This window comes from Oryza glaberrima, chromosome 3, assembly GCF_000147395.1.
Source record: "Oryza glaberrima chromosome 3, OglaRS2, whole genome shotgun sequence".
NCBI classification, from domain to species: Eukaryota; Viridiplantae; Streptophyta; class Magnoliopsida; order Poales; family Poaceae; genus Oryza; species Oryza glaberrima.
In genome coordinates this window covers 8,276,048-8,292,463 of record NC_068328.1, presented here as the reverse complement: position 1 = coordinate 8,292,463, position 16,416 = coordinate 8,276,048, and the positions used below count along the sequence as shown (strand labels likewise).

The 16,416-nt window shown below is 41.9% G+C and overlaps 3 protein-coding genes across 3 annotated transcripts; 1 reads left to right on the top strand and 2 right to left on the bottom strand.

The window, feature by feature from the left end:
• Positions 1-1,723: 1,723 nt before the first annotated feature.
• LOC127765143 (50S ribosomal protein L4, chloroplastic) lies at positions 1,724-4,210 on the bottom strand. The gene is made up of 2 exons (XM_052289983.1): positions 3,143-4,210; positions 1,724-1,979 (listed from the first exon to the last, which is right to left on the bottom strand). The coding sequence occupies exons 1-2, from the start codon at positions 4,077-4,079 to the stop codon at positions 1,942-1,944; spliced, it is 975 nt and encodes a 324-aa protein (XP_052145943.1). The 5' UTR covers positions 4,080-4,210; the 3' UTR covers positions 1,724-1,941.
• A 647-nt stretch (positions 4,211-4,857) lies between these two features.
• On the bottom strand, positions 4,858-7,939 carry LOC127765253 (peroxisomal nicotinamide adenine dinucleotide carrier). The gene is made up of 11 exons (XM_052290117.1): positions 7,659-7,939; positions 7,486-7,563; positions 7,282-7,356; positions 7,056-7,186; positions 6,850-6,904; positions 6,635-6,745; positions 6,244-6,312; positions 6,056-6,163; positions 5,676-5,744; positions 5,531-5,585; positions 4,858-5,352 (listed from the first exon to the last, which is right to left on the bottom strand). Exons 1-11 carry the CDS (start codon positions 7,737-7,739, stop codon positions 5,150-5,152), a joined length of 1,035 nt encoding a protein of 344 aa, XP_052146077.1. The 5' UTR covers positions 7,740-7,939; the 3' UTR covers positions 4,858-5,149.
• Positions 7,940-13,504: 5,565 nt separating this feature from the next.
• Positions 13,505-15,769, top strand: LOC127767172 (josephin-like protein). Its single transcript, XM_052292420.1, has 2 exons — positions 13,505-13,914; positions 14,686-15,769. The coding sequence occupies exons 1-2, from the start codon at positions 13,762-13,764 to the stop codon at positions 15,139-15,141; spliced, it is 609 nt and encodes a 202-aa protein (XP_052148380.1). The 5' UTR covers positions 13,505-13,761; the 3' UTR covers positions 15,142-15,769.
• Positions 15,770-16,416: the final 647 nt, after the last annotated feature.

Here is a 16,416-nt window from a genome sequence, read left to right as displayed (position 1 = left end):
TTGGCCACAAAGCTGTGGATGGACTAATCGACAGCGACGTGTGCAAACTTTACGACACGGATGATAGAAGAGCTCCGAAGGAGATCAGACCAACACGCCGAAAAGCAACCGACAACGACGATAATGTCTAAGATTTATACCATCATGCTAACTTATTTCTTCCACTGGTGTTTTCGTGTCCTAACAGTAGCCTGAAGGATGAATCAACCGTTTTTCCTGTTACTTCCGGAGACTCTCAGATGATCTGGTATATTTTTAGTTTAAGAATCCCACCCAGTAAATTCAGTTGCACAACAGCAGCCAGTGGCACAATAGAATTCTGCTGCATATTTGCACAGAACTTAATACGGTGAGTGACATTTAGTGTAGTGGTAAGTTTTCTTTCTAATGATTCCTTCCAAGGAGCATAATGCAGACCTAACATGTAGGGACGGAAACAGTTATAGTCAATCGATCCAATATTCCAAACTAGAACCAATCAATGGCCAGTCTCAAGAAAAAAAAAAAAGAGAGTGAAATTATGTGCTCAGGTCCATCCCCATAATTTGTATGCCTTTTATGCATAGTGGGCTAGTATAATATGGATAGCTTTTTGCCCACCAAAAAGTTTAAAAGATAGTGCCAAAGAAGCTGGCTCAACCTAAGCAAGACTCTTCCCTTTTCGGTTCATAGATACAGCACAATATTATGTCAGTCACAATCTCACAAATGATTTCTTTAGATATTGTTGAAAGCAGAGTAAGACAGAGCAAACTATAAGTAAATTCTACCGATAGCACCAGCTAAAAATGACAAATAAAATACTAGACATAGCAAAAGACCAGATCTTGCACCTTTCTAAAGTACAGACGCAGCTTTGCCCATAAGCCCATAATCCACTTGTAGTGCAATGTCAGAACAATTAGAAAGGTGATGATCTGGTCCAAAGTTGTCTGGGTGGACTTAAGGATGGCCCAACAACTCTTCTTGCATGACCCAGGTAAGAAAGAAAAATGATGGAATCATTATGGTTAGGCATAAGCAGAAGGTTGGTTCACTAAACCCTCTTCTTGCATGACCCAGGTAAGAAAGAAAAATGATGGAATCATTATGGTTAGGCATAAGCAGAGGGTTGGTTCACTAAACCCTCAGGTGATCTACAAGTAAACCTGAGCAAAATGGTCTGTTGTTTACGACTGATCTGGGCTTAGAGTTTCAAGATCAGCATCTAACCCGGGCTATGCTGCTCCAGTGCTCCATGTCCAAGTTGAGCTAGGCTACTTTCCACATTGTAAAATGCAGCAAGTCCTCTGAAAAGGCTTGTTAGTTGTTACTTGTTAGAGCTCACCCAGCGAAAAAGTTAGTCATAACAAGGAACAATTCAACAATTTAAGGAGACAAGATTTTGTAATCATACCACTACTCAAGATGTTACTCTCTCCGTTTTATATTATAAGTCGTTTTGACTTTTTTCGGAGTCAAACTTCTGTACGTTTGACTAAGTATATAGAAAAAAAATGGTAACATTTATAATACCAAACTAGTTTTATTAAATGTAACTTTGAATATATTTTTGATAACATGTTTGTTTTGTGTTAAAAATGTTATTATTTTTTCTATCATTTTGGTCAAAATTAAATAAGTTTGACTAGGAAAAAAAAGTCAAAATGATTTATAATATGAAACAGAGGGAGTAGAAAATTAGTGGTAACCAGCAGGTCAACACTGGTTTTTTGAAGCAAGATTGGGAAGCACTTCCTGTATAAAATTGGAAGAAAAATATGCAGTGGTTGACACGACATTGTATTTGAAAATATATGTGCAGTTTGAAGATCTAATATACTGCATCAGTGAAAAAAAAAACATTATAAACTTACAACAAAAGTAAGCCAAAAAGCTTCTGCATCAGGGAAGCAATTACCAGACCAACAAACGAAAAACACGCGATCTACACCTCCTTCCCTAGGAATTGCTATCAGCCTCAGTCTCTGCAGCCTCATCTGAAAGTCATACAAAAAGAAGTTCCTGAGAAATGCTCAAAATAAGAGAAAGTTATAATATGCAGCACCAAAATGTAACAGAGAACTGAATGTCAATTAATAATAACTTAGTCCTGTAGTTATTGCATAGTATTTACGAAAAGGAAGTGCTTGAGTGATGGAGAAAACATGTGTTTAACTAGGTTTTACCTCTAAAGCAACTTAAACCAGCATATTCACAGCTAACTACTTTATTAAGATGGTTCTAAGGTCTAACAGAACATCTTTGAAGTGAATGATGACAGTGCCAATGGCTGACAATGTTTCAAGTGATAGGTGATAGGGGTAGCTGTGTGGCACAGCAGATTGTGACACTATTATAAGGAGTGTACCAGTATCCCCAGAGTTCTGGTTCAGTGGTGTTCATGGATTCCATGCAGTCTCATTTCTTCTTATTTTTTAGTTTAGTGCTTAGGACTTAATCCACCTTCAGCCGAAAATTTAACCACCATTAGTTGAAGTCATTTTCTATTCGCAAATTGTTGAGTTGCTCATGAGCTCTGAATAAAAACCCTAAGGAGGTGCAAAATAACGAGTAAAATACAGACTCAGTGGGTCTACTGAGAGCTAGCATAGGGGTAGGTGGATCTCTAAGCATGCTTCTAAAATAGACCATTGAATTATGTCATGGACTTATTGGATCTTTCAGGAGAAAAAAAAAAACCATACGATGTACATTAGCATGGTAAGCATTTTTCCTTTTGCATGCTGGTAAGGATAAGAGAACTATTTCGAAAAAAAAAATTAGCTCCATAAGTCTACAAGGCCACAAAGAATTTCTCCATAATAATTAAGATGGTATTCATAAGACAAAACTGGCTACATTTTCTGTTTCTTTGCCACGTTATCTTGTTTTTACCCTTAAAACGCATGTCAGGATCTTTATCAGCATACGTATAGCATCAATCATGATATTTACAACAGAGCATAGCTAAGAGTTAAAAGATAAAAAAAAAACTACTGTACATGCCATTAAAGCAGAGCATTTTCTCTCCTAACTATCAACTAAAACATGTAAAATAAAGGATCACTGGATAGCATTAGTTACTCAAAGTCATTTCGCACATGCCCACCATAGAAACAATAAAAAGACACCTGGAAATTGTTCATGCATAGCTATGTACCTTGAGCAGCCTCCTCTGCGCTCCCTTCTCCTTCTTGCAACTCCTCTGCTTCCTCCTCACCATCATCCTCGCCATTGGTATCATCCTCATATTCATCAAAAACGGTGGCACCGTACCTGGAGTTGAGATAGTTAATGGCGGCCGGGGTGAAGAAGAGCTTGCGGGCATCGAGGATGTCGTATAGGTTGAGAGTCCTGGGGGTTAGCATCTTGAGGGAGCCAATGTTCCTTCCGCTGAGCCGCACATTGTCTGCAAAATCCGTGGCGAAGAACATGGCCTTCTCCTTGGGGTCGAGCCCCCACCGCTGAAGCGCGGCCACGAAGTCCCTGGTCTTGGGACCCGCGGCGAACTCCTCGTCGAACTCCTCCACGACGAATGCATCGTCGGCCACGGCGGCACTGGCGAGCGCGGTGGAGATGGCGAGGCGCTTCTCCTTGCGGTTGATCTTGATGGACCAGTCGCGGGGCTTGGGCCCGAATATGACGCCGCCGCCGGGGCGGAGCGGCGTGCGCATCGACCCGCGCCGCGCCTTCCCCGTCTTCTTCTGCTGGTAGGGCTTCCTGCCGCCTCCCCTGACCTCGCCGCGGGTGAGCGTGGAGGCCGTGCCGCGGCGCTTGTTCTGGCGGTCGGTGATGATGGCGCGGTGCACGACGGCGCGCGCGGTGGAGGGCGGCGCCGACTTGAGGTCGAGGGCGACCTCCCCGACCTTCTCCCCGGTGAAGGAGAGCACCGGGAGGGTGGCCGCCTCGGCGCGAAGGGCGCGGAGGACGGAGACAGCCGCCTTCTGCTTGCCGGCGGCGACGGCGACGCGCGGGGAGGAGGAGGAGGCGGCGGCGGCGGCGGATGGGAGGAAGGAGACCGAGGTGGGGGAGAGGAAGGGCGAGGAGGAAGAGGAGAGCGACAGGAGGAGAGTCGAGGCCACGGAGGAGGCGGCCATTGCGGCGGCTTCGCTCGCTGCGGTGCGCTGCGTGGGCTGGACGACGGGGAGGCTTTGCCGCTGCAGCTGCGGAGCGGCCGCTTCTCTATCTCCTTATCCACCCCCACCCGACCGGACCGGCCACACTCTCGCGAGTCTCAGCTTAGTTGGTCGCGCCAGACCAGTAAGATACACACACTACTATGTGTTTGGATTTTAGAAGAAGCATCTCTTCATTAAAAAAACTTAGATATTGTTAAAGAAAAACCCTCGAGGCAGTATTAGTCTATTAGATGGTGTTTTTTTTCTAATAAAGATGAAATAAAATAGGAAAGCAAAATGAAAACGGCCCATTAGCTTATGTTTAATTAAGTTTTGATTATTTTAAACTTGAAATTGATTTATTTGATATTTTAAAATATTTTTATGTAAAAAATTCATTTGAAACATACCATTTAGCAGTTTAAAAAATGTGTTAGGAAGAATTTGCATCTTAGTAAAGAAGGAGGCTTAGTTTCACCAAAATGAGTTTGAAATAATCAAATTAAATTTCATTTCCTTTTTGTCGGGTCAGATTGCTCATTAGCACTTGTGTATCAGAACAGTTGCCTGAGAACCACATTGACAGATGGGGCGCACCATAGACACAGTTATGCTAAAAATGGACAGGAACTCCAAATTTTCTACTTCTACTTTTGTTCTGAACACTTGCGAAGTTTTCACGATTGCGATCCTCTTCTCGGTTAGCTCTAACAAACAAGCTAAAGAAACTCAAGTAATCTGAACAGATGACTAGCGCTTGCGATTCTCATTGCCAACTTATTTTCTAGTGTTTCAATCTTCCATAACAGTATACTTTACACGAGCAACAGAGATAGCCTACCCAATATATACCATCATTATTGGTTCCTACAAGAATCACAGTGGTAATTGTACTACATCTTTAATCTCCTTTTTTTGGAGAGCCTACAGTCGATCAGAGTCTCACAGATAACTTGATATCTCCTAACAGGGGCGCTTGGCAACTCTGTCCATCGCTTTATGGAAACAATTGTGGTATAAGTAGGGAACTAACTCTTGTACAACCTAGATCATCTTAATGGCTTCGATGGTAACTTCTTAACAAGGCTGGTGTTGCCGGTTACCAATAATCGAGCGCCCTTCACCAGTTCCTCCTTAATCATAAAAAGGAGAGCAGAAGCAAAAACACTTTGTACGATTTTTGTGCTCATTCCTTTATAAAGCCCTGACAAACCTTCATAACGTATCATCTTTGTGATCGCATCAAATGTGCCTGCAAGCAATAAAATTTGCATAGCGTATTTGGTAACAAAGTCAGAGAACAGCAAATATTATTACCAGAAGAGAAGTAAAGACTATCAGAAACAGGATATGGAGCAACATCACTCATTAAATAATAATTCACTCTAAATAATAAAATGAAGTTTAAAGAATAAAGGCCAGCGATGTACCTTTGTAGCGGTGCCTCTTGTCATCATCAATTATTTGCTTCACCTGAAGTCTTGCCTGTAGAAAAAAAAACATGGTTTAACTTGACATGTCTGCTCAATTGTGCACAGAAACGGCTGCTGCTGTAACTGGTGTTCAAATAATCACCTTCACAACTAGAAGAGGATATGTAACAACAGTCGCACCCAGTTTTGCAACAGCACCAAGAAGGAAAATCTGAACAAGGATTTTACAGCGTGAGATGAAGACGGTCTATAACATAGCTAACTAACAAAGAAATAGTAGTATTAGGAGCATATAAGAAATACTAGTGTTTTCAGCAAATCATCATGGTAAATGAAGTTAAGACATGCAACATATAATTACTGGACATGGAACATCGTTACTAGAAGAACAAACTTTCAAGTCAGCGTTACGGGTAGATTCAGGCCCCAATGCAGCAAGTTAGCATGATGCAAATTGGTTATATCCTAATAAATCTGTACAATGATCCCAGTCACCAGAAAAGCCAAAAGCCAAAAGCTTACTTCAAGAGCAGTCAGTCCATCAGCTCCCTTCAAATTAGAGGCATGTCTCTTTTTCAACTTCTTCAAAAGAGTCTCGTACAACATGAATTGGATTGCAGGGTTGCTAACCTGATGACAGATGAAACATGGAAACAATAACTTGTAAAAAAGAAATAACTTAGCAAAAGAAAATGCGACATAAGACTTACCATAATAAGAGCTGGAACTACACCTTTCCAGAAGCCCAAAAATCCAGCTTCTTTGTAAAGGTCCTGAATCTGCAGCCAAACGGAGTCAATCAACCATGCCCCAAACAAAGTCTGAATAATTAGCACTTGCATATTGACTATATGAAGTACTTAGGAGGACAAGTTTTACTTGGTTTTCAGAGATGAAGGATGGGTTTTATCCGCAGTTTAGGGACAAAAAAAAAAAAAGCTGAGCTAACAGTTTAGGAACTGGGATGAGGCCTAGGAAAAACTAAATGAGGCCTTTTTTCCATATAAGAACAGCTGTTAGTCTTGGATCCAGTAATCAGCAGCATGTAATTGCAAGAATAGAGTATCTCATCCTGAAAGGGAAATGATCAAAGTTACATACAACATGGATAGTCTTGTGAGGTATGTTTTCAACAGCGGGAGCTTGTAGGGCCTTGTCAAGAACACACGTCAAATCCAGAGGACTCTGCTGTTTGTTTGCCTTCCGGTGAGTCTGCAGACAAGAATGAATTATACTTCAGGATGTGCCACTGAATTTCTTATTACACTAAAAGTAGTCAGTTGGGAAATAATACTGCAATAATGTGCATTACTTACTTGCATTCGTGTAACAATTACCCAAATTGGGTTTGTGAGAAGTACATTAACACATCTGCGCAAACAAAACAACAGCACCGAAGGTTGTTCATCATAAGTAAACCATTAAGAACAAGAATGAGCTTACAACTATCATACGGAGAAAAAGACAACACAATGCATAACAGCATAAGCCAATGGCAGACGCACAAGCAAAATAGGATTACCCAGAAAGCGCAGCGACAGTGAGGGATTGGAGCATCCCGACGGATCCATCGCCGATTCCTCTCCTGGATCGCTGGAGAGCCGCGGCCTCCGCCCTGCTCCGGAATATCTGGTAGAAGTAATAGTAGACACCCTACAGACACAATGATTCGATTCAGAAGCTGGTACAGCTAATCCTCCAACAAGGCAGGGAAGCTGGTGAAAATCGATCAGCAAAACGAAAGCAACCTGGGAGGCCGCAGTGCCAACAAGCGAGGGCATGAGGCCGCCGTACAGCCGCTCCCACCCTTCATGCTTCACCACCTACCACAGAAGAACAGAAGAACAAAGAGATCGCGGTAGCATTAGACTCGGGTCGGGTTAGATTGCTCGTCAGCTCGCATGAACACGAGAAGGGAATTTGGGGAGGAGGAGGAGGAGGAGGAGAAGCACCAGGCACATCTGGCGGACGGCGCCGTCCTTGAACGCCGGCTTGGAGGGGTCGCGCTCCGTCTGCTGCCGCGCGTTCACCTGCGCACCCACCCCCAAACCCTCCGTTATTAAACAACCAAGCAATTGACCCAAACAATCTAGCAATCCAAGGATGGAGGAGAGGTGGCGCGTACGGTTTGGAGCGGGTAGGTGAGGAGCTGGGCGATGATCCCGCCGCCGGCGCCGGCGACGCCGTTGATCAGCGCGTCCGACATCTCCGCAGCCTCGCCACCCGGCAGATCCCCCGCGGCAGCGTGGTCTGACACGACGCGAGAATTAATCTGAGAAGACTTCGTTTGCTTTTGCTGAAGTTTTGGGGGGGAAGACGGACGCGGGGCGTGGTCGACTAGACTCGGGCCGTGTTTCTTGTTTCTTTTGCCTTTACGGCACTGCCTCTTCGGTTCTTCCCCCAACAAAATTCAGAGTTCAGACTTCAGACCACTTCGACTCTTTTTAAATTGGTCGTCTTACGTTAAAAACACGGTTTAATTCGACAGAGATGGAGCGTACTCCTACACGAATAGTTAAAATTTAAAGATTAGATTTGACAAAATTAAATCGACGAGTTCTTCAACCGTGAAACAGTGGGCCTTTTTTTTTCCCTTCAGGTTTTTAGTTCAGATGAAAAGGGAACAGAGGGATATTGCAGAATATCTCACGGCTTGGCGTGTTGTGGAGATGGCGCAGTCTGTACACTTCATAGGAGAAGACTGGACAGCGATGTATAAATAGATTTACTGTTAACATGGTTTTCTCGCGCTGTACTGCTGCGTTGAGTATACTTGAGTTCCTGCGAGTTGGAATCAGGTTTCCCAAACCGCCCCCAGGTTTCCCAAACCGCCGGGGGCGGGGTTACTCTGCCCCGGCAGTAAGCACGGTTACCGCGAAAAACCGTACGAAACGGTGCAAAATTTATCAAAAATTCAAATTATTTTTTAAATTTATTTGAATTTAAGTAGGTTACCGCGGTATTTATATTACCGTACCCCGCGATAAAGCCGGTAATCGCGATAAACACGCGGTTACCGACGGTAAGTCGAACCCTTGGAATATGCTGCTGCCCTTGATTTCTCGTTGGATCGCCCATCGTTCTCATCACTCCAGTCATCAGCGCTGGGAAGACCTTATGATCCTTTGCAAGGCCTTGTTTGGGACGTTGCAGGTTTTCCCATTCTTATGACAACTGTAATGCTGATTTTTTTTTGAAGTTTTTTTTTTAAAAAAAAACATGTGTTTTCTCCCACCATAAAATTTATTTAATCGTCTTTCGGGGCAAATTTGTTGACCAAGCACTATTGATAGAGAGGAATGACAGAAGATAAATAGGGATGAGCAGTAGAGCGCCAACTAAGTAATGACAAACGGGAGGATCTCAAAATTGTCGATGGCGCAATAGATATGATTTCAATGAGCGGCGAAAACAAATTCTCATCTTAGATTGTGTTCAAAACAACACTCATGTATTTGATTTGGGATGAGGTGGGATATATTAGGTACTTAGGTCCATCCCTTGTTTTGGAATGGGATGGCTCTATTTGATTCAAAGGGAATTTATAGAAATTTTAGAGGATTTCGCTCTTTGAATACCCCATGAGATCCAATGAAATTCCTATGGAATGTTTCTTCTCATACAAGTTTTTGAGAAAGTTTAACATGAGGTAGAACTTCATGGAAAAATTCCTTTGAGTTTTTGTCTCTCCTCAAATTCATGTATTTTTCTTGTGGCTCAATCAAACGGTCATTCACATGTTTTTATTGTGTTTTGTAATCATTTGTTTTACATTTGCATTTCTGTTATAATCCTATGTTTTTCCTATTCCTCCGTTTTCCACTCATGTGATTCAAAGGGACCATTTGTATGTATTTTGGCGTGAGGGATGTGATGATTTTTTTTTAAGGAATCGGAGGGTGTGGTCCACAATCAATGAGAGGAAGTGGTTGAATTGGTCCACTAGTTGTTAAGAGCATCTCCAATAGATGCCTAAAATTTAACTCCCAAAAATCTCAGATTGGGGTCATCCCAAAACAATTTGAGCCCAAAAATCACCCCCTTGTCCACGAGCTTCCCTATTTTTAGTTCCCAAAAGCATTGAATTATGCCACATCATCGCTGGTGGGTCCTCTTCAACTGTTTCTAGCAATCTGGTTTCTCTTGTACTACCTCAATTTTTTAATAGATGACGTCGTTGACTTTTTCTCACATGTTTGATCATTCGTCTTATTCAAAAAATTTACATAATTATAATTTATTTTGTTATGAGTTGTTTTATCACTCATAGTACTTTAAGTGTGATTTATATCTTATACATTTGCATAAATTTTTTAAATAAGACGAATAGTCAAACATGTGAGAAAAAGTCAACGGCGTCATCTATTAAAAAACGGAGGGAGTATGTCACTACTAGGCCGATCGTTGGCAAGATCAGGGCATGGCAGGCCGATCGCGGCCACATACTCCCTCCGTCCCAAAAAAAGACAAACCCTGATTTCCGTGTCCAACGTTTGACCGTCCGTCTTATTTGAAAAAATTATAAAAAAATTAAAAAGATAAGTCATGCATAAAGTGTTAATCATGTTTTATCATCTAACAACAATGAAAATACTAATTATAAAAAAATTTCATATAAGACGGACAGTCAAACGTTGGCACGTGAACCCACGGTTTGCCTTTTTTTGGGACGGAGGGAGTAGTCGTTAGCAGGCTAGCAAGCAATCACCACAGAGACATGACGGTTAGGCGATCGGGGCATTGCAGCTGGGAGCCGGCAGCCCGGGCAGTGCGCGGCCAGCCTGCGGCACGGTGAGGGTGCCAGCAGCTAGTAAGCCTTGCATTATGACATGGATCTAGGTCAAGTAAAGATTACACTATGACAAAGTTCTGGTTTGACGAAACATATGTGCTGAAACTGAGCTCTCCAACAATCATGGATCTTGGGATGACTATAATTGGCAAATGCTTACAAGCTTTCCTTGAAATTGAAAATGAGGACAAAGTATAACCATAAACTTTCTTGGCGCAGAGACCTTACTCGCTCTAAGTTAGTGGCGTAGAATCACCTTCTCTCACGCAACGCTAATATTATATTATCTCACGACCAAGATGAGTTTAAATGGAATCTAACCACTGATGACAGATTCTCGGTTAAATCTCTTTATCTTGCGTTGGTGCAGACCGATGTTCCCAATATAAACAAAAGAATCTGGATGATCAAAGCCCCCTAAAGATTAAGATCTTCTTATGGTACTTACGTCATGGAGTAGTCTTAACAAAAGATAATTTTATTAAAAGGAATTGGAGAGGAAACAAGTCTTGTTCTTTCTGCCACAAAGATAAAACTATTAATCATTTGTTCTTTGATTGTCGTTTTGCCCGCGCAGTTTGGTCTTTAATCCAGTTTGCTTCGAATATTAGTTTACCTAATAGTACAATTCATATGTTTGGGCATTGGATAAGAAGACAACCATGCAATTTGAGATCTTTGGTCTTATTAGGGGCAACTACCACTATTTGGTCTATTTGGCTTTGCAGAAATGATGTGGTTTTTGAAAGAAAAAACATATCTTCTCCTTTGCAGGTTATCTTTTTTATTACACATTGGCTCCGCTCATGGGCTATCCTTCAGAAGGTCAATTTGCGGGGTACTATCATTGCGGCTTGTCAACAATTGGAGCTAGTGGCCATGGAGTTTTCTACTCCGGCGCATGGGTGGCGTTCTAGGCTACGGTTAGAGGGCTCCTGAAGTTCTTTTTGTCCATGCTATTTGGATGATGAGTTTATCTTTTGTTTCTTTCTTGTTGGTTGTGTGCACTCTTTGGGTGCAGAAGCCAGAGGTGCTCTCAGAATAATTGTATCACTTGATAGAGTTTTACTGAGATTAATAAAGCTTCCATTATCTAAAAAAAGTATAACCATAAACAGGGATCCCTGAAATCGCTACAAAACAAATCCCTTGAATTCATAATATCCGTGAATATATCTAGGTGAATTCCTAACAAATACATTGAATTTCTGAAGTCCAATTATGATTGCCAACAAACATTACCATTTCTAGCCCTCTCCTTCCCTGATTTGGTGTCACAAATCATCACAAGAATAAGGCTAGGTCATGCCCTCTCCTTTTCCTGAGTTATGTAAAAAGGCATAAACATATTATTATTTGCTGAAATTTTGACTGTACCACACGCATAATATGGTTTAGATTTTCAGACTACATTCTAAACCAGATTATTCAGTTCAGCAATGTCAGTACTACCAATGCCAAATTATTCAGCATCAAAGACTTGATAGCTTGCAGAATCTCTTGAAGCTTCAGTATGCAATTGCTTCATGACAGGCAGTGCAGTGTAGTGTTGCAAATTGAAAAACATTGAGCAAACTGAAAACCAAGTGCAGTGTTGCCCTCATCTGACAATTTAACCTCAAAATAATGATTTCTCAATCAACCAAAACTTAACACCATATTTGTCATTGTGTGCAAGCAAAATAGCAAATAGACATCCACCAAACAATATTCAGATTCAATTTGCTCTAGAAAAAGTACAACGATACACATCGTCAAAACTTTCTTTACGGCTTGTTTGGTAACTCGAGGGAAGGGGATTGGGAGTTTACACGAGGGAATTGATGATGAGATTAAGATGGGAATTTGATTTTTAATCCTAATATCTTGTTTGGTAGAGGTGATGGAAATTGATAGGGAGTTTAGTTGGAGATTATGTCATTAATAAAAAGGGATGGCTGAGATTTGCTTAGAAAAAGTAAAGGAGGAATTCCCTCCCAATTACCCGCCCCTACCCAGGTATTGAAAAGGAGGGAGTTCCTTCCTCAATTCCCTATCCTCATCCTACCAAAATTCTCATGTCTCCCAACCAAACAAAACTCTTAATAGCCTCATCCCTCTAAACTCCCAATCCCTCCTAAAAACTCCCTCCAACCAAACAGGCCGTTAGGTTCATTCAGTACTAGGGCTTGAGCAGCTTACAGATCGGCGGGTGGATCAGGATGACCTGCCGATAGTATGCAAACAGATGGCCCTAGCGGCGTGGACGACAACGGCCACGACGGCGTGGATGGAGGTGCCGGTCTGGACAGAGACGAATGGAACGGAGAAAGCCCGATATCGGCAGGGTGGCGGCGTCTGATGCGAGCTAGGAGAGGGGACTGAGCGACGGCAGCAGGGCACGGCGAGGAGAGGAGGGAGGAGGAAGAAATTGGCGCGAGCAAAGAAATCTACGTGTGATCGCTGCGATTGGGAACACCCAGGGCTGCCCCAAATCTGACTCGGTTTTGGGACTGGATTGGGCGTGGGGGATTTTTGGGAGCAAGTTTGGGCAGCTGTTGGAGCTTTCCTTTGAACTAAAATCCTAAAATTTAATTTTTGGGACCTGTTTAGGCATCTGTTGGAGAGATGCTCTAAGTATAGTGCTAATTCGAATTTAGGAGGAATATTTATTTTCAAGGAACATTCCATCTCACTTACATCCAAATCAAACACCCAAAAAATAGGTTTATCCCGACCCAACCGATTCCAATCATTTAACCAAACCCATGCTTATGCGATGAAGCGAGAATTTGAGGTTGCTGGTATGGTTAAAAACCTAGAGTTCTTTATTATATATGTTTACTTTTGAAACTACGAATATTTAGAGCACATACAATTTTAGTGTAAACAGTTCCCTACCCTAGAAAAGAGGGTAAAGCTGTAAAAGTGATGTTGTTTCAGCAATTCTAATTGGAGTTTCTAATTGAGAAATTTTTTAAAAATTGCCATCATAAAAATAAGCGAGTAGTAAAGTATCATAATATGTGAAGTCTAAACAGATGTATCAATGACACATAAGATAATATTTTTCAACATGTGTTTTTAACTCGTGATTTTGCAATGTTATAGTTTTGTCGGCTGAAGTTTTTCCTAATTTCAGTGACCGGTAGTATATAAGTTTTCGGTAGCAAAAAAGTTATAGGAAGCGAGATCGAGAGAATTCTTTTCGAAATTGTATTCGCGAAATAGCAATGACCACAACACGCGACGTGTCCTGAGTCCGGGACTCGGTGAATCTCCTGTCCTGTGTGCTGTTGCGTTTGGTAAAGAAGGGAAGGACGACCCAGAAGTTCCTGCCGGGGGTAGCGGCGCGGCGGCCGTCGGGCGGCGGCGAGAAGAAAGAGGAGGAATCTTGGGCCGCTGTAATCTTTCCTTCGCACCCGAACCCTCCTTCTCCTCCCTGCACCATCTCCGCATGGAATCGGGGCCCAAATCGGAAGCAAAACAAGACGAGGAGGGATCGAGTGCGATGGGCGGCGGCGGCGGCAGCAGCAGAAGCAGCAAGGTGTATCACGAGAGGCAACGGCTGCAGTTCTGTCTCCTCCACGCCCTCAACAACCTTATGCAGGTAGCTCGTCTGTCGTCTCTCTCCCCTCCGGTGTTATCCTGTTGTGTTCTAAACAAAAGAAGTTCTATCTACCGTCTCTACTTTTTTTTCTCTCGAGAGTTTCACATAACTTCCGTTCCTTTTTCGTATGATTTCCTTATTTTGCGTGGCTTATGTCACTAATCGATATTAGTGAGGAAATTGTTAGCAGTTGAACGTTGTACTCCAATTCTGTTGTCCATGATGTGCATTTTTTTTTTCCATGTGAATCGATGTCATCAAAACTTGTGTGCTGGTGAAATATCTCACGATATTGGACGCAGGAAAACTGGAATAGTGTTCTTTCGCATCTGAAAGCTACAGCATACTTAAGTCGGTCACTCTCAGTGTTATTTGTTGGAACGGTTCGGCGGATTGGACAATGTTTTCCATGAATTCGTCAACCGCGCATCACATTTATATCTATTTCACATTCGTCTAGCACGCTTTTGTTCAATCATAATTAAAGCTCTCGTCAATCATGAATTTCAGCTGATAGCTTAGTAGAGATAAATCTTTATGTCCTGTTGATTTTCTTCACGACATGTGAAATTGCTGCTTATGTGAATCTGAGAGTAATTTTGTACTTGCAAGCAAGGAGTCTATATGATTGCATGAGCATTACAAACAAGTGTTTTTCAATTCCTGCCTGCTTAACCGTTTATGACCAAATCAGAAAAGGTAGTGTGATCCTACCAGAAACAGCATGGGTGTACTGATTTTTAACTGTCAATTATGCTTTGTATGGTTCAGGAAAAGGAATCTTTCACCCGAGCTGAGTTAGATGGGATTGCTGGAAATCTCGTCCAGATTGATCCAAATAAGGAGCACTGGACTCCTATGTCATTGATTTTTAAGCCCCACCACAACGTATTCACCGGGAACTATGATGTAAATGTACTCATCACAGCATTAGAAGCTAGAAAGAAGAAGGTAATCTGGCATGATCATCGGAAAGGGGCTTCTTCAATCGATCTGGATGCAGATGCATTGTTTGGTCTGATGATCAATGTACCCGTCAGGAGGTTCAGAGGGCTTTGGACTGGCCGGCATTGGGTGGCAATTCGAAGCATTAATGGCACTTGGTTTAATTTGGATAGTGATTTTTCTGCACCCAAGGAGTTTCAGGACAAAGAAAAACTTATTGCATTTCTAGACAGCATTCTCAGTCAAGGTGGAGAAGTCATGATAGTGCTGCAAGATGAATAACAATACTGCTTCAAATGCCAAAAGTCTACAGCAATAGCTTGAAGCTTCTCATCTGTGACTTGCAGTTGTTACTTGTTGTTACCCGTACATACTTCAGGACTGATTTTGTAGTGAGATGCATCTGCAGCTGCAATTCCTCTGAAAACTTACCATTTTGTTGGTGAGCATAATGGATAGGGCCATTCAGTACATGGAAGGTCCAATTCTCCAAACGTACAGCTGATGATTTTCTACTACTGTCACGGTCCATGGCCTTTCTGTTTAATTGTTCAGCAAGTCAAATGCAAACAAGTAATGAGCAGAGACAGAAAACCTGCTTGCTGAGACATCGACTGTGCACAATTACATGTTTCTTATGCCATAGTGCATGAAAACCACCTTTTTTCTTGGCGGAGGGAGTAATATTGTGGTGTTAATTAATTGTCAATGAAAACATGTTGCTTGTGCTGTTTGCATGGATATCACCTTTTTTTTTCGGGGCGGAGGGGATTGTGTTGATAGAGATAGTGTAGTTTTGCTGCAATAGTTGTATATGTTATGTGGAAAACCACATTAAGTCCGCATTTTGGGGCACTCATACAATTTGTTGATTCATCTTGTAAAATGGAAAGTTGTAGCTTTGTTTTAAGTAGTGTTAGTTTTGCTGCAATAGTTGTATATGTTCTGTGGAAAACCATATTAAGTCCACATTTTTCCGCGCTCATTCAATTTGTTGATTCATCTTGTGAAGTATAAAGTTGTAGCTTTGTTTTTAAGTTCTGCAGCCTTTTGTCGGAGTTGGACATTACATTTTTACAACAGGACGTATTTCTTGCTGTTTGACCCTTTCTTCCTAAGTTGTAGCTTTGTTTTTAAGTACTGCAGCCTTTGGTGGAGTTGGACAATAAGTAGTACATATTTACATCAGGACGTATTTCTTGCTGTTTGACTTCATCTTCGCTTTTGTGCTTATATAAGTTAATAATATTCCTGTATACATAAATATTATGATAAGATAGGTATGCGTGAAATGTGCTGTTTAGACCTGCAGCTTAACTGCCGGCCGATACAGGGTTACAGATCACACTTCTGCTGGTGGAACAGACTCAACACTCTGCCAAGCTCGCAGTCGGCATGAAAAAATGCAGCAGGCTGTGTTTAGTTCCTTCCAAAGTTGAAAGTTTGGGTTGAAATTGTTACGATGTAACTGAAAAGTTATGTGTGTATGTAAGGTTGATGTGATGGAAAAAGTTGAAAGTTTAGATCCAAAGTTTGGATCTAACACAGCCGTAGTCT